The 19673-nt window shown below is 35.2% G+C and overlaps 2 protein-coding genes across 4 annotated transcripts in view; both read right to left on the bottom strand.

Annotated features, from left to right (window-relative positions):
- Positions 1-10456, bottom strand: part of ECA3 (endoplasmic reticulum-type calcium-transporting ATPase 3) — a 42847-nt gene extending 32391 nt beyond the window's left edge. Inside the window, exons 1-6 of one of the 2 annotated variants that reach the window (XM_039030315.2) lie at positions 10249-10456; positions 9890-9940; positions 9717-9750; positions 8759-8776; positions 7966-8102; positions 6913-6987 (exon numbers count right to left, since the gene is read on the bottom strand). In XM_039030315.2, the coding sequence (XP_038886243.2) occupies positions 6913-6987; positions 7966-8102; positions 8759-8776; positions 9717-9750; positions 9890-9940; positions 10249-10281 (348 nt within the window). In that variant the 5' untranslated portion in view covers positions 10282-10456. Of the gene's footprint in view, positions 1-2225; positions 2303-6912; positions 6988-7965; positions 8103-8758; positions 8777-9716; positions 9751-9889; positions 9941-10248 lie in introns of those variants that run through there. The other variant, XM_039030316.2, reaches the window with a different exon arrangement.
- A 2333-nt stretch (positions 10457-12789) lies between these two features.
- LOC120076472 (uncharacterized) lies at positions 12790-17467 on the bottom strand. 2 transcript variants are annotated; one of them, XR_005481554.2, is made up of 3 exons: positions 16978-17467; positions 16786-16857; positions 12790-13035 (listed from the first exon to the last, which is right to left on the bottom strand). XR_005481554.2 is itself a non-coding variant. In XM_090313058.1 (2 exons), the coding sequence occupies exons 1-2, from the start codon at positions 13793-13795 to the stop codon at positions 12992-12994; spliced, it is 396 nt and encodes a 131-aa protein (XP_090169184.1). In that variant the 5' UTR covers positions 13796-15735; the 3' UTR covers positions 12790-12991. The 2 variants fall into 2 exon arrangements, 1 of the variants encoding a protein (XP_090169184.1); XM_090313058.1 differs by lacking the exons at positions 16786-16857; positions 16978-17467 and adding an exon at positions 13444-15735.
- Positions 17468-19673: the final 2206 nt, after the last annotated feature.

The raw sequence follows: 19673 nt of genomic DNA, 5'->3' as shown, positions 1-19673 counted from the left end.
AAACGGCCTCTTAACTTCTTGGCCTTGGATTCAATCTCTCTTATCTTGCTTTCTTTATTATCCACAAAACCTCCTGGGCTTCTAGAGAACTTTATGATGCAATTAGAGGGAAGTAGGAAGTTGAATTTTGAATTTAATGGGTCACAATAAAAGCCTTCATCACGTTTAGCTTCATTAATCCGGATTAAATCAATAGGATTTGTAAAGTCAGATTCAAACAAGTCACCACTGACCTTACTAAGAGGGCTGGATGATATGATATCTCCAAAATTCAAGTAAATTGATCCTCTTTTTTCATTAGATACTTCAATTGTTGCTGGAATAAAGTCACAAAGATTCTCCTTCACTTTAATTTTGGCCTCTAAAACATTGATCAAATTAAATGTCTCCATAGCTATGCTTTCTAATCCCCCAAAGTATTTCCCAATGGCCTCGAAGGTCTGTTTGCACCAATAATCCAAGGGTAAGTTCTTGATAGAGATCCAACCCCCATAACCCTTGACATAAGTTGGTCTACCATGGGAGGAGTTGTTCCATCTTTCAAATTTCAAATGGAATGAGCCAAATTTCTGCCACTTGCCTGAGAGTTTATCTAGTTCATCCAATGAGTCTCGGTCCATTGCTACCAGGGCATTTTCTGCAAATAGAGGATTGGTAATAACATTAGATTGAAAGTGGTCTTTGAGTGCCTTACAAATATCAAGCCAATTATCGAATTCAAAAAGACGTGAGACAATCCAAAGGTTAGAGAAATCAGGTTGGAGCACATCAACTTACTTGATCACCCATTGATGTTGCCTAGTCTGTTTTTTGACCAACGAAACAAGGGAGACAGGGGAACTCTGTTTTCTTTGGAAAGTCTGTGGCTGAAGAGGGGAGCTTAGTACTGGCATGTCTACAACTGAAGGGGGGGTTGATGAGGAGTTCTTGAGGCAGCCACTGACCATATCATTGAATTCTTGCCAGCCTGAGATTCCATCCCCAAAAGGGATGTGAATGTTTTTCCTTCCACCCGATGATGGCCAGACTGCACATTCTATGAACCAGCCCCTGCTATCCCAGAATTTGGAGAGGCGCATGACACACTGATCAACCTTTTCTTTAAGGAGAAAAAATTCGAAAGATGAGCCATACAGTAATCTCTTCAGGTTACCCTCTAGCCATTGCGCCATTAGTGGAGAAAGGAGAACTTTTTGTCCTTTTTTCAGGTCTTCTATGAAAAATCCGTTGCTCACTTTCCACATACAGAAGAAATGGACACCTATTTTGCAACTCTTCACCTCCATGGATTCTGGGGATGACTAAAGGACTAAGAAACCAATGTGGTTTGGTATGGCAAAGCCAAGGCTGGAGAGCAGGGCTGAAACAGGGGAGGAAAAGAGGTTAGGGGAGAGGAAGGGGTCGGAGGGAGAACGGAAGGGAAGGGGAGGAAGAGGCGGTCAGAGAGGGAAGGCTGAGGAAGGCATGGTGGGCTCCGGTGGGGTGGTCGGAAGGGGGAAAGCGGGAGGAGGGAGAGGAAGAGGAGAGAGCATTTTGAAAAATCCCATTAATTAAAAATTTCATCTCCCCAAAGGGAAATGTTGTTACACACCTAATTAACTAATTCTAAACCTAGGCCCCTTTAAATAGACCCAAAGTAGAAGGGATTTATCACACCTAAACTAAAATAAAAATTAAACAATAGAACAATTATAAAAGATGACATAGTTTGACTAAGATAGCCCTCCATCATGCCTCCTACAGAAACACAATAGCTAGAAGTTGATCTTCTGTCTTCTTTTGATCCTACCCAATCAGCATCTGAGAAACACTCCATCTTCATATGACCATGGTCTTTATATATGATTCCATGTCCAGGTGCAGCCTTCAAATAACATAGAATCTATTGCACTGCAGCCCAATGATCAACTGTAGATGAAGTTTTGACTCACAATGCTTACCGCGTCTGGTCGTGTTACTATAAGATAATTCAACTTTCCAACCAATCTTCTATATCTCTCAGGATCTTTAAATGGTTCTCCGTCTTTTGTAAATTGACGATCAGGCATCATTGGAGTACTACATGGCTTGGCACCCAATTTTAAACAAATAGGCATCATTTGAAATTGACCTTGGAGAAATGTTTTAAGAGAAATGTATCACTCCCAGTAATGACGATATCATCAACATATACGAGTAAAATAATACCATCCTTAGATCATTGATAGAAGACAGAATGATCTAACCTGTTTTTCTTCATTCCAAATTGCTCAAGTGCCTGACTAAATTTTCCAAACCATGCTCGTGAACTTTGTTTCAACCCATACAACGATTTGCAAAAGCAACACACTTTTTCCTTCTCCCCTGAGCAACAAATCCAAGTGGTTGCTCCATATACACTTCCTCCTGAAGATCACTATAGAGAAAGGCACTTTTAATGTCAAGCTGATGCAAAAGTGAACCGTGAGATGCTGCCATGGAAATAAATAATCTAACAAAATTTAGTTTTGCAACAAGAGAAAAAGTATTAAAATAATCAAGTCCATATGTTTGAGCATAGCCTTTGGCAACCACGCGCGCTTTTAACCAAGCAACTGATCCATCAGGGTTGACCTTAGTTGTAAACACCCATTTGCATCCAATTGCCTTCTTTCCTGTAGGAAGAGATACTAAATCCCATGTACCATTATCATGTATGGCATTTATCTCTATCATGGCACTGGCCCAACTAGGATGGGACAAAGCTTCATGAATAGTTTCGGGGATCGAGATAGAATCAAGAGATAAGTGGTCATAAGAGACAAAAGAAGAAATGGGGAAAGTACGAGAACGTTCACCTTTACGAAGAGCAATAGAAAGGTCATCACTCAGTCCTGGATCTGATGACGAAAAATCTCCTGAAATAGGACAATCATCCAGAGGTTGTTGTCGTCGAGATTAGACTTGTTTAATAATAGGTGGACAAGGAGGGATAGATGTCGAAGGAGATGGATTCAGATTGGGTGTGGGAGACTGAATGGTATATATAAAGAGATCATCGTCCTCCCCCTGACTCGTACTAGACAAATATGGAGTGTGAGGTTTGTCCTCAAAGAAAGTAACGTCACAAGATACGAGATATCTGTTCAAATTAGGATAATAACATTTGTATCCTTTTTTAGCACGAGAATAGCCTAAGAAAATGCACTTCAAGGATTTAGGATCTAATTTGGTCAAATTAGGCAAAAACAAGTATAACCAAAGATTTTTGACTCAATAGGAAACAAAGCTTTTGTGGGAAATAGAACATCATATGGAATCTGACCTTTAAGAACTGATGAAGGCATGCGATTAATCAAAAAACAAGTCGTTGAAATTGCATCAACCCAAAACTGCTTTGGAACATCCATTTGAAAGAATAATGCTGAATAATTCCATGCTTATTTAGATACGATGTTAAGTGTTTCTGAAAAATATTCACCAACATTGTCAATTCTCAACACTTTAAAGGGAATACCAAACTGGGTTCAAATCTTAGCATGAAAATTACAAAAGTGAGAAAGTAACTTAAAACGATTCTTCACAAAGTATATCCAAGTCAGGCGAGAGTAATCATCAACGAAGGTAACGAAATACTGAAAACTAGTTTTTGATACAACTAGACAAGGACCCCAAATATCAGAATGAACTAATTCGAAAGGAGAAGTGGCTCGATTATCAATTCTAGGGCATGAGCTAATACAATGAAGTTTGGCAAACTGGCATGAATCACAATCTAACGAGGCCAAATTATAAAACTGAGGACAAAGCTTTTCTAAGACTGAAAGAGAGGGGTGACCAAGACGACAATGGGCATCATACAAAGAAACAATGGCAAAACAAGCAACAGTTGTTGATGTCAATATCGGGTAATCAAAAATATAAAATCCTCCAGATTCATGTCATTTCCCAATAATCTTCTTCGTCACAAGATCCTGGAACAAGCATAGAAGATTTTGATAATAGAGATCAAGTTAAACGAAAACTTAGGTAAATGTAGGACGGATGCCAGAGAAAGGGATAGAGTGAGAGTTACAGTGCTAAATCCAAGAATAGAAGATTTTGATCCATTTGCTAAGGTAACACTGAGGAGGGATGTAAAAGACAAAGGGGTGGAAAATAAGTTGGGATTATCTGTCGTATGAGCAGAGCACCAGAGTCTATGACCCATTGCGTAAAGGATGAAAGAAGACAATGACTCATGTTACCTGAATTAGTAATGGTTGTAATAGGGACATGTGCAAATGATGAAGAAGATGCTCTTTAAACATGCCATGGATGGATTGAAACCACAATTGAACCACGGTAGACATCACTACATGGTCTTGTTCAGCCATCTGTGAATAACAAATGTGGAGTTGCAAAACTTAATCTAAACCCACGAAATCAGACTCAATAGACTGCACAACTTCTAAAAAATCCGCTGAAAAGCTGAACTAAACAAGGCTTCCAATAAAAATTTGGTTCTTTCCAAATCGACGTCTACCACCAGCTGAATATGACCAAAGCAACAACAAAAACAGGTCCAGAGTAGCTCGTAAATGGGTTTACAAAAACAGGTCCGGAGTAGCTCATAAACAGGTCCAAACTTGTTCCAAAGCCAAAGAATGTCGAGTTAATTACTCGTAAATGGGTTTACAAGTTAAAGAAAAAGCCTGATGGTACTATTGACAGGTATAAAGCTCGTCTTGTGGCTCGTGGTTTTTCACAGCAAATGCTTTAGACTATGAAGAGACATCTAAGCTTGTTGCTAAAATGGTAACCATCCAGACAATTAATCATTAGTTGCTTGCAAAGATTTGGAAATTTGTGGTAGTTAGATGTGAGGAATGTGTTGAGTATTTCCTTTGAAATTCTCCATTGTATTTATTGTATTATATTTGTTGTATTTTATTTTTTTTCCTTATTTGTAATGAGATGTTCCTCTATTTAAGAAACTCTTTCATCCTAAGAGAAATAAGAGAGAAATCAATATTTTTCGGCATGGTATCAGAGAAGCAAGTATTTTGAAACCCAAAAAAACTCCAAAACCCTAATTTTCTAAAAACCTAAAAAAAAAAACCTAGCCTTGTCGCTACCGCCGCCGTCAAAGAAGGATTACAAATGTTTTGATCCTTTGACTAACAAGTACTTTGAGAGTATGGGTGTGTCTTTTTTAGAAATCAATCATTTGTAGCCCAAATTCTCTTCAGGGGGAGACATCAAACCTTGAAGATAATTTTTGGAACACTTCACCTCTCTCAAACATCATTGGCTCTGAAATTATGAGTTCTAGTCCTTCGATGCCAAGTGTGGGAAGTTTTTCAATGGGAGAAACACTACAAACTGACTTAACAAGTCGAAATCCTGAACTTCAGGTTTATACTAGAAGAAACTTGACTCGAAGAGATCGAGATCAGACAATTGACGTATCACAAAACCAATTTAATGCTCCGATGAATGATTTTGAAGATCCAGGTACTAGACACTCTACTCCTATTCCTCCTTGTTCTTCATCTCCTCATAATCCTTTACCTGATGTCTCTGATCTTGATACTCCAATTGCCCATAAGAAAGGTACTTGTAAATGTACCAAATATCCCATTGCAAACTATCTTTCTTATCATAGATTGATTGTCATAAAGCCTTCACATCCAAAATAACCAACCTATTTGTTCCAAGGAATATACAGAAGGCCTTAAATGATTAGAATTGGAATTTAGCAGTGATGGAAGAGATTAATGCGCTGAAACAACATTGCATATGGGACATAGTTGAACTATTAAAAGATAAGAAAACAGTAGATGCAAATGTGTGTTCATTGTAAAATGTAAAGCTGGTGGTAGTATTGAAAGGCACAAGGTCGGATTGGTTGCCAAGGGGTTCACTCAGACCTATGGAATTGTTTATGAAGAAACATTTGCTCTAGTTGCTAAAAGTAATTCTATCAGAATCCTATTGTCTGTTGCAATCAATTTTGATTGGCTTCTTTATCAACTTGATGTAAAGAATGTCTTTCTCAATGGGGATCTTGTAGAAGAGGTATTTATGGACTTGCCACTTGGTTTTGAGATGGATCTCAGTTTTTAAATATCTTCCAGTTTAAACCATCCAATTTCCATTTTTTGTAATAATGAAAGTGCAATCAAGCTTGCAGGAAATCCAGTGTTTCATGCTCGTACAAAGCACATTGAAACACATTTTCATTTTGTTCGAGAGAAAATCTTGACGCAAGACATCCGATTGGAGAAGATACATTCCAAGGAGCAAGTTGTTGATATATTTACCAACACTCTTGGTAAAGTCAAGTTTGAAGAATTCAATAGCGCACTTGGTGTTGTTAATTGTTTGTTTGCATTAAGGGGGAGTGTCAAAAATTAGTGCAAACTTATTTTGTAAGTTAATAATTAAATTAGTTTTTCCTTTAATTGAAGTTAAAAGTTTTTATTTAGGGTAGTGCCTCCTAAATTGGAGGAGATCGGTATAATGATGTAGTAGATTGATCAAGGGAGATTTTCTAGACTAGTGGTAGAAATTTAAGGATAATGCATTAGTAGGTAGTTTCTTATTTTTCCTATAAATACTTGCATTGTTTCCACTTCAATGAATGTAGAACTTAGTTGAAACACATGATCCTCCGTGCAATATTTTCTCTTTTGTTTCCACATTCCGTGCTCTTCGATTTGTTGTTTTTCGTTACAATATGAACTAAACAATCCGATATAAAATTATGATCAAGTTATCCTTGTCATGTAGCTGAAAATAGAAAACTACTCTAATAAATATAAAATTTTGATCAAGATAACCTTATTGTGAAACTGAAAATAGAAATATATCTTATGAATGGAACTTCAGATAACTCAATATGACAATATCCCAAACCATGGCACGAGATTACACAAACACGTGGTTTCATTCAAACGTTATAGAACTAACCACAAGAGCCTTTTCAGCATTCGTTTCTGTAATCACCCCTACTGCTGCGTTTGCAGCCAATATCATTAGAATTACCTGTTCAAGAAGAAAAAGAAATATAAGCAATAAATAAATGCCCCATCCTATAAGTGATACATAAATCAGTATTTTTTTTTTTTTTTCTCAATCAGGGCAAAACTGATAAGAAAAAAGAAGTTACAAAGTAATTCACACGCCTAAAAGCCTGAGTAATACAGACCACTCAATAATTCACACTGATGATTTTTCTTTTTCTTTTGTTCTTTTTTTGGAGCACATGTTCTGTCGCCTGCTAATGGAGCCAGTCATTTAGGAATGGCCCCTCAAAGTGTTAAATTTTATTCATTTATTTTACTCATTCTTTATCAATGCTAACCAAGAATGATCCCTGTTATCTTCTTTGGGGGTTGCAGAAGTGTCTAATCTTCCTTCCCTTGTTTATTTACGTTCCCACTTTTTTTATAAGAACTTTCATCGAAAAAAATGAAAAAATACAGAGGTATACAAAAAATCAAGCCCACCAAAAGGAAGCACAATTAAGAAAGGGGATCTAGCAATAATCCTATAGAGATTACAAAAGGTCTTCAAAATCAAAGCTTAGAGAAAAATACGAAATCTAATAAAGGATCAAATGTCACTACTCACTAGGATCCTTTCCAACTCTCTGAACACTCAAATATTCCACTCACCCCAAATATCCCACATAATAGCACACCCTCGGCAAGTCATAAAAAAGGACCATTCTCATGAAATGATGGATGGATGAGGAACTCCCGGATCATCTCACAAGTATCCGGGTGCTAAGCTAACGGAAAACCAAACGTCTGAAAGAACTCCCTGCTTTCGTCTGTTTTAGTTTCTTATCCACACAACCATAATGAATGAGAAAAGACAGACGAAAGCTGGAGTGCAAATAAAGAACTAAACAATGTGCATAAGAAATAAGGAAAAATACAGCTAAAAAATGAAAGCATTAAACCAAATATTAATATGACAGACAAGAATAAATAAGAGATGCTAGAAATTATAGCTTACAGAAGGCTCCATAAATGCCGTTACACCTGTCTCTCCATTTATCAAAGCTAAAAGGAAAGAAACAACTGCCGCGACAATTAATATCTTCACTAGTAAATCATCGAACTGCTTCAAAACCAATTTCCAAAATGGGGCCCCTGAAAACATGAGAAACAAGTTTTTGCATACAAGCATGAAAATGTTCCTGTCATGCTAAGCTCACATTAGAAGAGGGGAAAACACACCGACTTACTAAGGATCTAAAATTTCTTCATTATTTTCTTCCGTTATAAATTAATTATTACAGGAGATCACAAATTTGGAAGGCAACGGTGGTAGGAGAGAAATTAACATGAAAATACATTCAAATTTCCTAAAACAGCCGTTATATCCTGTTGGTTGCTAGATTCAGAAATTAGAGTTGGGCAAGATGGCAATCATATTAAGATAGTAAAATTGATAAAAGTGGTGGTAACAGACATTACTGGGGTGTCTAAAAAAAATTAAGCATGCCTTACAGCGTTGAATCTAAGTTTTTATAGAGTTTTGGGCTAAAATTTTTTCCCTTTTTTATGAGAAACTGTCTTTCATTGGACTAGAAACGTTTAAATCACTGAATATTTAGGACTTGGTAGACTTGAGAACTTTTGATCGATTGTAGAGAACTGTTACAAAACATAATAATAAGAATGAATAAATAAGATTTCTTATATTTCCTCAAAATAGTGATAAATAAACATGATTTCACACGAAAGGTGAAAGCAATGCAAGGCAAAAGTGTGTAGATAAAGGAGCCAATAAGTCCATTACTTACTTTTCTCCTCGGGTACCACTGGAATCGATGATGGATCATGCAATTCAAGAGGAAAAAAAAAAACATTAAAGAAAGCAGTTAATGAATTATTATATGTTACTTACACTTAATAGATAAAGATATGGATAGATAAGTGACTAATTGAAAGCAAATCAAACAACAGAACAGGAATAGGTTATCAAGGGGATGCTACCTCACATGCATATGCACGCACTTTTTATTTAAGAAATTAATTATATGCCATTAAAAGTATGATTCCGTAGTTTTCCATGTGTTCTACTTCCAAACTTATAACACGTATGGTTAAAAAAAAAAATCCCTTCATCTGGATTCCAACCACTTTATACTTAAAACTGTGAGAACCATGGTTATGCACGTAATGTAATGCTGTTTTAGAAAATAGATGTTTCAATGAAAACCTAGTTGGATCAAAACCATCAAAATCATCAAAACCCTGTATAATGGTTACTGGACAGTCAAACATCGTTATAGATCATACTAATTCTGTATGCCACAGTAGAAAACTTTTTTCTCAACTTATTCTTACAACTTATTCTTAAGATTAAAATTGAACTGAATTGAGAAATCCCCCATTCATCAATAGAATGCACTACATAGAATGATGGAAACCCGCTTTGTGGCACTGGCTATCCTGAAAAGTAAATACAGCTAGGGGAGTATTTAGGACTCAAACTAACAAAAGTTGGTGGCAGAACACTTATTTTAGTTTTCTTTACCTCATTTCACCAAAAGAACTGTCCATCTAAATAAAACTGTACTCGATACAGCAAACATTTTGCCTTCACTTTTCACCAAGTTAACTACCAACCGTATGAAATAACATGCATATTTGATAACAATCAACCCAAATTTATAAGTTAATTGGTGAGGAAATAATCAAAGGATCAAATATGGAAGTATAAACACTCTAGTCTAAATTCAAGAGTCAGAAACTTACAGTTTTTTCCATAAAGTTTAGCATGATGTAAAACCTGAAATGCCAAAAAAAAAAAAAAAAAAAAAAAAAAATTGCACAAAATGAAACCAACACAGAGTTTGCAGCAGCTTAAAATTTTTAAATTGGATGAACATCAATCAATATTCTAGCCTGACCCACAAAATTCCTAGTACCTGATCATCTGTGAGACCTTGTGATGGGTCAACCCCAAAGAAATCCAAGACCTGTTGAAATTCACAAATACGAATATAAAATATCAAACACAAAAATGCACTAACAGTTCAAGCAGCTAAAGGAGAAACTGCACGATAATTGTCCACTGGAGATAGCAATAAATTCGAATCAATAAGCGAATTTATACACACAGCTCAATAAAATATCAAATGGTTCTTATTCCACACTCCGAATTAAACTGTCTAACTTTCTTCCAGAGCTCCTAAGCAGTGATGTAAAGTTGAATCGTAGAATTTGATGGAAACTCGCATGCAAGGAAGCGGAAGAGAAACAAGGTAAGTGAAAGAGCAATGCAAACCTCAGTGATAGATCTGGCGTAGGCGTCCTCCATTTCTGAATGGGTGGTTTCACTGAAAGCGAGAGTGGAGTTGCATCCACATACAGCTTCCAAATTCTGAGTTCGTTCGTACGGGTGAGTTGAGATCCGACGAAGAAAAAGAAATTAATCAAATAAACTGTTGGTATCGTAAATGCAAAGTAACGAATGCCTTCAATACGCGCCTTCCATATTTCCCGCTGGCCCAAACCAATTCATAACTGTTCCTAAAATTAGCCCAATGCAAAAACTTTTGTGGGCCACGCCCAATATTGCAAAAATTTCTCACATTTTCTTTTGCTCCTATGTCCTTTATTAATTGGATATTTTTGTCTTAGAACTTTTCTAATTATATTATTTTCATCAAATTATATCATATTATTGACAAAACAAGCACAGTAACTGTGTTTAAATCTCACTCTCGTAATTGTCTTGAAAGCATTTTTTAAAGATAAAAAATTTCTATCACATTATTTTAACTTAGTTTTAATATGTTTTCCAAAAAAAAAATTGTTTTTATATTAAATTTTCATTTTCATCAAGCTGACCATGAACTTAAACAAATATTGTAATTTTTATCTTCAATTTGATTTTCACTAATTTTAACGCAAAAATGTAAAAATATTTATAAACTTATTAATATCGGTATAATAAAATTTTACATAATAATAACTTTGACCAATGCACTATCGAATACTTTTTGTCAAAATCTAAAAAAAATTCAAAAAAAAATTGATTAGCGCTAATACTATTTTTCTCTTAAAAAAAAAAGATTGAATTAAGAATTATAATTTAATATCGTACGTATATTTCATAATTTATTGAACACACATACTTAGACTAAAAACTAATTGAAAGATCAAAATAGCTATACTTTTAAAGTTTAAGATTAAGAGTGCAAATAGTTATCTAAATTTGAGTGTAATTGGAGAAAAATGAAATTTCTGTGGGAAAATCAATACAACTTGATAAATTCATGGGTCAGAATTGTTTTTTTCTCTCTTTCGAATGATGACATAAAATTTTATTGACAATGGGAGATGAAGGCACCGCTTGGGCTACAATTTGGATCAATCCCTTTCGACAAACTATGATAACGACCGTCAATTCAAACCTATAGATGACTTTATGGTGATTGAGTAACGATGGAAAATAGCATAATTTAACTTTTGATTTGAACTATTAACAAATTTACTTTTCATTTAAAATATAGCAAGCTAAAATAAAAAATAATAATAAATAATTTAAAAGTTCAAACTATCCCTACCATATAGATACAATACTTGATAAGATAAAAAATTAGATACACTCTAATTATACCCACCCCAAAAGCACCAACATGCTTTTAAAACTCATCTTCCCAGAAACCTAACCTACCCTCAACTTTTCCTTTTGTCATTTTCTCTTCCCAGAAACTTTCCCTCTTCCTCATCCTAACTTTTCCCCTTCCCAATCTTTTCATCTTCAAGCTTCTGCTCTTGGAGGTCCATAGGGGCTTCGACCGTTCTTCATGCAATCATTCTCTTCGAGTTGCTCTTGCTCTAGTCGTCGATGGGAAGTGCTTCAGCTTTTCCATCTTCAAACTTCTGCTCTTGGAAGTCCTTAGGTTCTCCGACTGTCCTTCATTCAATCATTCTCTTGGAGTTGCTCCTACTCCGACCGTAGATAGGAGGTGTTCTGACCGTATATGGTATTCAAACTGAACAAATTAATGGATTAGGGTTTCAACAACAACTCTCTGTTCTTGAAATCTTCCATGCTAAAACAAAAAGTCCGATATACATACTCTTCACTGCATGCAAGATTTTTTATATTCAAAATACCCAATATTTGTTTTGATTTTAGAAAAAAAGATTCTGTCCGATTTTTAAGGGATCATCAACCGAAACTATGAATTTTTTTAAAAAACAATATCTTGTTTTTGTTATTAAAATGATGGTAAAAGAGAAAGCAAAACTAATGAAATTTTAAAATTAATATTAAAAAAAAAAATTGATTTACCTACTGATAGGATGCAATTGTTCAACCATCAACTTGTGCAACCAGTAGATTTCATTCATCGATTGAGGTGCAAGCCTCGATAGCCCACAAGAATAAACATGTAAAGTATAATGGAGCACTGTATTAAACTTGTAGACTTTGTACCCTACTAACATATAATTTTCATTTGTTGAAAATAAAAGGTCAAAAGAAGTCGGATATGATTGACCCAAACTTGAAATCAACACAAATCATCTTACGACATGTAAGCTTTTATAATTAAAGTGTAATTGTATATAAATGATATTCTATAAATAAATAACAATATTATACTGACTAAACTAATTATTTATTGTTGATAGTTGGGGACAGCTATAGAAGAATTAGAGAAGGGAAGAGAGGAAATGGATCGACGTATAGCTACAAAATCAACCAAAGATGCTACAAATATACCATGTAACAACCCGACCCCCTAGAACTCAAGACATGCATGCATGGAACTTAAAATGACACCCGTTTATGGTGAAATAAATGCTAAATAAATAAGGTAAATTCAAAAGTCCTTCATTAAATTCAAATATTAAAAACAAACAATAGGGTACCCATAAATCATAAATAATAATAAATAAGTCTGAAAACAATTCTTAGTAGTAAGCTTCAAACATCAAAACTGAAAGTTAAAAAAAACATGAAAAAAAATCTAAATCTCAATAGCGAAAGCATAAAACTGGTCCCAGTGGCTCGATCACGGATTCCGCTTATCATTCGTCGGCGCGTCCCTACACTTACCTGAAACATAAACATGAGAGGGGGTGAGTATAAAATACTCAGTAAGTAACTCCACTACTGAGATCAAGCTAGGCATTTATGTCCTCTAGATGCCTATGTAACACCCCGAATTTTCACTTTTTATATAATTTCAATAAATTTTGTTATTGAAGGGCATTTTTGGAATTTTAGATTTGGAGTATAAGTGTGGGAATTTAAGTATTGACGTGAGAATTATTCAATTTTGGAATTCAATTTGAAAATTAATGACAAAAAATAATTTTCTTTTAAAAAGGAAAAGAAATAAATAGTATAAAGTGGATTAAGAAAATGATTTAAATGTAATTATATTATTTCCTTTTTTAGTCGTCGTCGTCGTCGTCGTCATCATCATCATCATCATTATTTTTAAATAAAAAGAAAACCCACCCCCCATTTCCCTCACGCACGGCTCCCCCTCTTCCCCAGAAAATTTTCTTCCTGTCTTCACGTGTCGCCTCCCCTCACTGCCATTCCGAACGACCGCCACGCCACCTTCCTTCACTATCAGATCCCCCATCGCGCCGCTCGCCCAGCAGGAGCCGTCTGAGTCACCGCCGATCCAACCCTCTGACCACCGCACACCGCGCCGTCTTCCAGCCGTCAGATCTGTGGTGCAGCAACAGACTCGACGCCTAGCCACCCAACCACGTAAGTTTCTTCTGGCCATTGCTCGTCGCACTGCAGCCGGAGACCACGCACCGCCAGACCTCTCTTTTTCGTTCGCCACCGTTTTGTCCATTTTGAGTGTTGAGACTGAGTGGGTAAGTGTTTTTTCAAACTTTGGAGATTCATTGTTAACTAAGATTTTGGCATGGTTTGATTAACCCATAATGTTGGGATTCTAGAATCAAGATTTGGGAGGATTTTGAGGTGGCCCACCAAATTTGAAGTTTAAGACCAATTTGGACGAAAAAATTGTTAAGGTGTCGCTTCAAGGCTTTGCTTGGCAATGAGAGGATAAGCTTGCTTGAACTAATTTGGATTTACTTTGTAGTAAGTAATCTTAGTACTGGAATTGCTTTTGTGTCAGGCGATACACTGTAGATTTAACATTGAGGATCCTACAGCAATTTTTCTTTGAATAATTTTGATTGTGTTGAGGTTGGATGGACTGCTTATAAAGGATATATGAGCATGTGGTAACATAACGAAATATGATTATGTATGAGCTTGATTTGGAATTTTATGAGTTATGTTAAATGATGATTAAGCATGACCCTTAAATGATGAGTTAAGTAGCACTCCTATTGAATTGCCTTAAAGCTAAATAAGCATTAGACATTTGTTGATCTATATAGTTATGCGATTTATTATGATAATGTGTAGACTGTATGATATATTACGAAATCCCGAATACTGTATTGTTATTAGTGCATGAAAGTGATGTGCTATAGTTGATCCATCTAAAACTAGATTTAATACATATGTTGAGGTTAATTAACATAGGGTTGGCGATGAGGAGATTTTAGAGAATTCATGATTAGGTGAATGTTATATGTAATATGAAGTTAGATGCAATCTCCTTTCCTTTTCAGACTATATGACTGCATGAAAGTAATGTACGTCCAAGGGCGCTAGTTCATGAAAGAGATGTACTAGGGTTGGTGTGTATGAAAGTGATACATACCTAGAAAGTACTGGGGTGTACGAAAGAGGTACATACTCAATGGGTTATGTGTATACGAAAGAGGTATATACATAACTAGATGTACGAAAGAGGTACATACTCAGTGGGTTATGTGTATACGAAAAAAGGTGTATACATAACTAGATGTACAAAAGAGGTACATACTTAATAGGTTAGGTGTATACGAAAGAGGTGTATACTTAATCAGGTGTATGAAAGAGGTACACCTTTAGTGGGTTATGTGTATACGAAAGAGATGTATACGTAACCATGTGTACGAAAGAGGTACACATTAAGTGGATTTATGTGTATACGAAAGAGGTGTATGCATAACCATGCGTATGTAAGAGATTGTGTTTTCTTCGGGATTCACCAGAGGTTGTGGGTCCTACGAGACTTACTAGAGGTAGTGGGCCCTACGGGACTTACTAGATGTAGTGGGCATACTTAACTACAGTAGGATAGAAATAGGTCTTTTGTATATATGTGTCCCATGGTGACTAGAGTAGTTTATATGTTTCACTAAAGGTAGGCATCTAGAGGACACAAATGCCTAGTCTGACCCCAGTAGTGGGGTTACTTACTGGGTATTTTATACTCACCCCTTTCTTTTCATGTTTATGTTTTAGGTAAGAGTAGGGACGCGCCGGCGAATGACAAACGAAATTCGTGATCGAGCCACTGGGACCAATTTTATGCTTCCGCTCATGAGATTTAAACTTCTTTTCATGTTTTTCTTAGCTTTCAGTGTTGATGATTAAAACTTACTATTTAGAATCGCTTCTAGATTTATTTATTATCATTTATGATTTATGGGTACTCTACCGTTGTTTTTAATATTTGAAATTAAATGCATAAGTCTTTTAAATTTACCTTATTTAATTAGCATTTATTTCACCACAATAGAGTGTCATTTTAAGTTCCCCTCATGCATGTGTTTAGTAACGGCCTAACTTAAGTCCTAAGGAGTCGAGTCGTTACAACCTACCTCTGGTGGAACATATAAACTGCTTTAGTCCTCATGGGACACATACATACATGAAAAACTAATTTTTATCCTACTATAGTTAAATATGCCTACTACTTCTAGTAAGTCCCGTATGATCCACAACCTCTAGTGAATCCCGAAGGAAACACAATCTCTTACTATATATGGTTATGCATACACCTCTTTCGTATACACATAATCCACTTAATGTGTACCTCTTTCGTACACATAGTTACGTATACACCTCTTTCGTATACACATAACCCACTGAATGTGTACATCTTTCGTACACCTGGTTAAGTATACACCTAACTCACTGAGTATGTACCTCTTTTGTACACGTGTTATGTATACACCTCTTTCATATACATATAACCCACTGAGTATGTACCTCTTTCGTACACATGGTTATGTATACACCTCTTTCGTATACACATAACCCATTGAGCGTGCACCTCTTACGTACACCCCCAGTACCCTCTAGGTATGTATCACTTTCATATACACCAGCCCTAGTACATCTCTTTCATGTACTAGCATCCTTGGACGTGCATAACTTTCATGCAGTCACATAGTCTGGAAAGGAAAAGAGATTGCATCTAACTTCATATTACATATAACATTCACATAATCATGAATCCTCTAAAATCTTCTGATCAAGGTCATGTTAATTAATCTCAACATACGTAATTAATCTAGTATTAATGGATCCACTCTAGTACATCACTTTCATGCACTAACTCATGTAAACAATCAAATATTTGAAATTTCATAATACATCATATAGCTTACACACTTTCATAATAAATCACATAAATATGCACATCAACAAAATGCTCCAACTTTCACCTAATTTTAAGACATTTTCATAGTAGTGTCGCTTAACTCATAATTTAGGGTCATGCCCAATCGTACTTTTAATATGCCTCATAAAATTTTAAATTATGCTCATACATTAAAATGCTTCAGACATATTATCACATGCTCATATATATTTTCTAAACAGTCCATTAAATCTCAAAACAATCAAAATTATCCTTGTAACTAGTCTTACAATCCTCAACATAAATCTATAGCCCGACATAAAGTCGGTTCCAGTAGTAGGATTACTTACCTCAAATTTGGTCACAAATAATAGTCCATGAAAATAGTCTCCTTAAAGCTTTTGAATAAATTTGAATTCACCCTATAACATAAATTACTAAATTTAGTTTAGCAGCCATGGTCTAAAATGAAGAGTCCAAAATTTAAATTAATCCTTTGGGGTCTAAATTCAATTTAGTCCAAACGTTCCCAATTTGCTTACCGAGGAAAATTTACCACAATTTAACAACCTTTGTCAAAATTGGTCTTGCATTTGATAAGTCACCTCAAAACTTCCAAGCCCGGAATCTAAAGCTCACCCAAAAGGTTTCGACTCAAACAGCGGCTGAATGGCAATAGGTGATGTCAGACGGCCGAATTGACACGTGGCAACGACTGACGGCGTCTGGAAGGTGTCGACGACGTCTCAAACACGCAGGTGGACAGAGCGACGAAGATGGCTAGAGCGCACGGTGACTTTGGGCGGTCTGACGTCATACAGATCTGACGCGCACGGCTGGATAGGCGAGCGGCGGACGAACAGTGTGGCGTGAGCAATGGCTTCTGCGGGGGTGACACTCTACCGACGAGTGACCAACAGTGAGGACGAGCGGCGGCTAGCGATGCGGGGGAAGCTGATGGCGAGGGTTTTCGGAGAGGGGAAGGAGGCGCGTGCGAGGTTGAAGGGAAAGACTCTTCGATTTTCATGCCAGAGGGGAAAAATGAGAGATAAATAATCAATTAAATAAATAAATAAAATTTTATTTTACTTTATTTTAAACTATTTTATTTTATACTAAATTATTTTTATCTTATTATTTTCTTCCATATATATATATATATATATTCTTAAAACTCTTTCCTTTTTCTCTTCAAATTCCAAAAATCAAAACAATTTTCTCTGAATTTAAATTCCATTCTCGATATTAACTTAAAATTAAATTAATGCAACATAGATCCAAATCTTTCCTTTAAACAAAACTGAATTTCAAAAATTAACAAAATTGTCCCCATATTTTACGAAAATACAAAATTTGAATTATAAAAAACTTGGAATGCTACACACCAATTACTTGTATATGGATTCAGTGGAGGGCAAAGTGCCACAAAATCTAAAGAATATGTTGACGAGAATGGCCCATTCTTTGACCTTCACTTGAGTCCGACGTAAAAGAATATGATCACTGATGAATATACTATTTTGGATTAAAGTTTCCCAAAATTGGAACTTCTGAATTCATGTTTTTTGTTTAGACCAACCTCTTAGTTTATGTTTTAAATAACTTTTTAATTACAATTAATGCATTTTATGGTCCTTTTATTTTGTTTCCTTTTAATTATCCTGCCAATGAAGCGAATTGAAGTCTGTAATTCTATTTACATATCTAATCATTCCTAAATATTGATAAAAAGTTTATTTGAATTAGATAAATAATAGTTAGTCAAAACTGATAATTAAATTAAACAATCTAATTTGACAAATAACTATATATCATTATAGTTTTAGAATGATGACCAATATTTTATAACATTGCACATCGTTTAAAATTATGTACAAATACAATCGACAAATGCATATCATGAGTGAATGAATGAGCAAAAACATGAACCATTGAGGAAAAAAAACACTATTCATAGATTCCTTGAGTGAAAATATAAAACAAGAAAAGTGTTACTATTTAAGTCTTTCCTAAGATAGAAATACAAAGATCATGACAGAAGTGAAAAATCTTAAAGTAGTGATAATTACAGTGTCATACACATTTAAAAAATAAATAAATATTGCAAAAGAGATGTGAAAACGTTAAATAGTAATAATTACAGTGTAACTAAATATTGCAAAAGTACGAGGAACAACATATCAAATATAGTAATAATAGATGGAAAAATTAACATGTATTAAAAAAATAACAAATTTTATAAGTACATGAAACAAATAAAACCATTCATAAATGTTCACAACGAAAAATATGAGGTAAAAGTGCAAAACTAACTAAAAACCCAAACTCAATCAGGTATTGGATTTTTACATGACTTATCACTACAAGAATTTTTACCAGTTCCAATATTGGCATAGGCATATTTATCTCGACGAAAATTTAATGCATTGGCCAAAATAGAGTAACGTGCATATTTTTTAAAAAATTTATGCCGACGAAAATTAAAACTTTTCCCGACAAAAATATGTGTAGGGAAAAGTCATTAAAAAAACCCCCCCTCCCCCCTCTTCCCTTCTTTCCTTTTTCCTTCCCTTTCACCCACCCCACTCTTCCTTTCCCTTTTCTCCCCCTCACCGATTCCCTTATCCCCCACCCCACCATTCTTTCCCTTTTCCTTCCCCACCCTACTGATTCACCCCTACTTTTCCTTTCCCTATTATATTCCCTTTCCCCCTCAATTTTTTTACACAAACGACCACCGCTCCAACACCGAACGCCAATGTACGCTACCTCGACATGTCATCACACACTAACTCCGCATACTACTATCGCACACACTGGTTGGTTCTTCTCCTCTTTGCTTTTTTCTAATAAATGTTATTCGTAGGTTGTGTTTGTGTTATTATTCTGATAAGGGGTTTTGTTTCAGATTGGAATTAGGATATTCATTTGTTTATGAATGAAATTGTTCTTCTATCTTTGGTTTGTATATGAATGGATATAATGAATGATGAATTATTTGTGTATTTTGGTTTTAGTTTTGTACATGAGATTAATTTGTTAATATTGAAGTTTAATCTTTCCTTTTTGTAGATATAATATGCTTTAAGTTTTAAAATGGAATTGCTAAGGATGTTTAAAGAAAATTAACTAAATTTCACACTTTTTACTTGCTAGTGCTAAATTATCGATTGACCCGAAAAACTTAAGTTGATAGATAAAAGTAAATTTGATATCATATCATAAAAAAAAACTCAAG

This window comes from Benincasa hispida, chromosome 4 (assembly GCF_027475165.1).
Source record: "Benincasa hispida cultivar pf3 chromosome 4, pf3_genome.v1.1, whole genome shotgun sequence".
Classification (NCBI taxonomy): Eukaryota; Viridiplantae; Streptophyta; class Magnoliopsida; order Cucurbitales; family Cucurbitaceae; genus Benincasa; species Benincasa hispida.
Note: the sequence above shows the minus strand (reverse complement) of the source record. Positions and strands in the feature narration are given on the sequence as shown.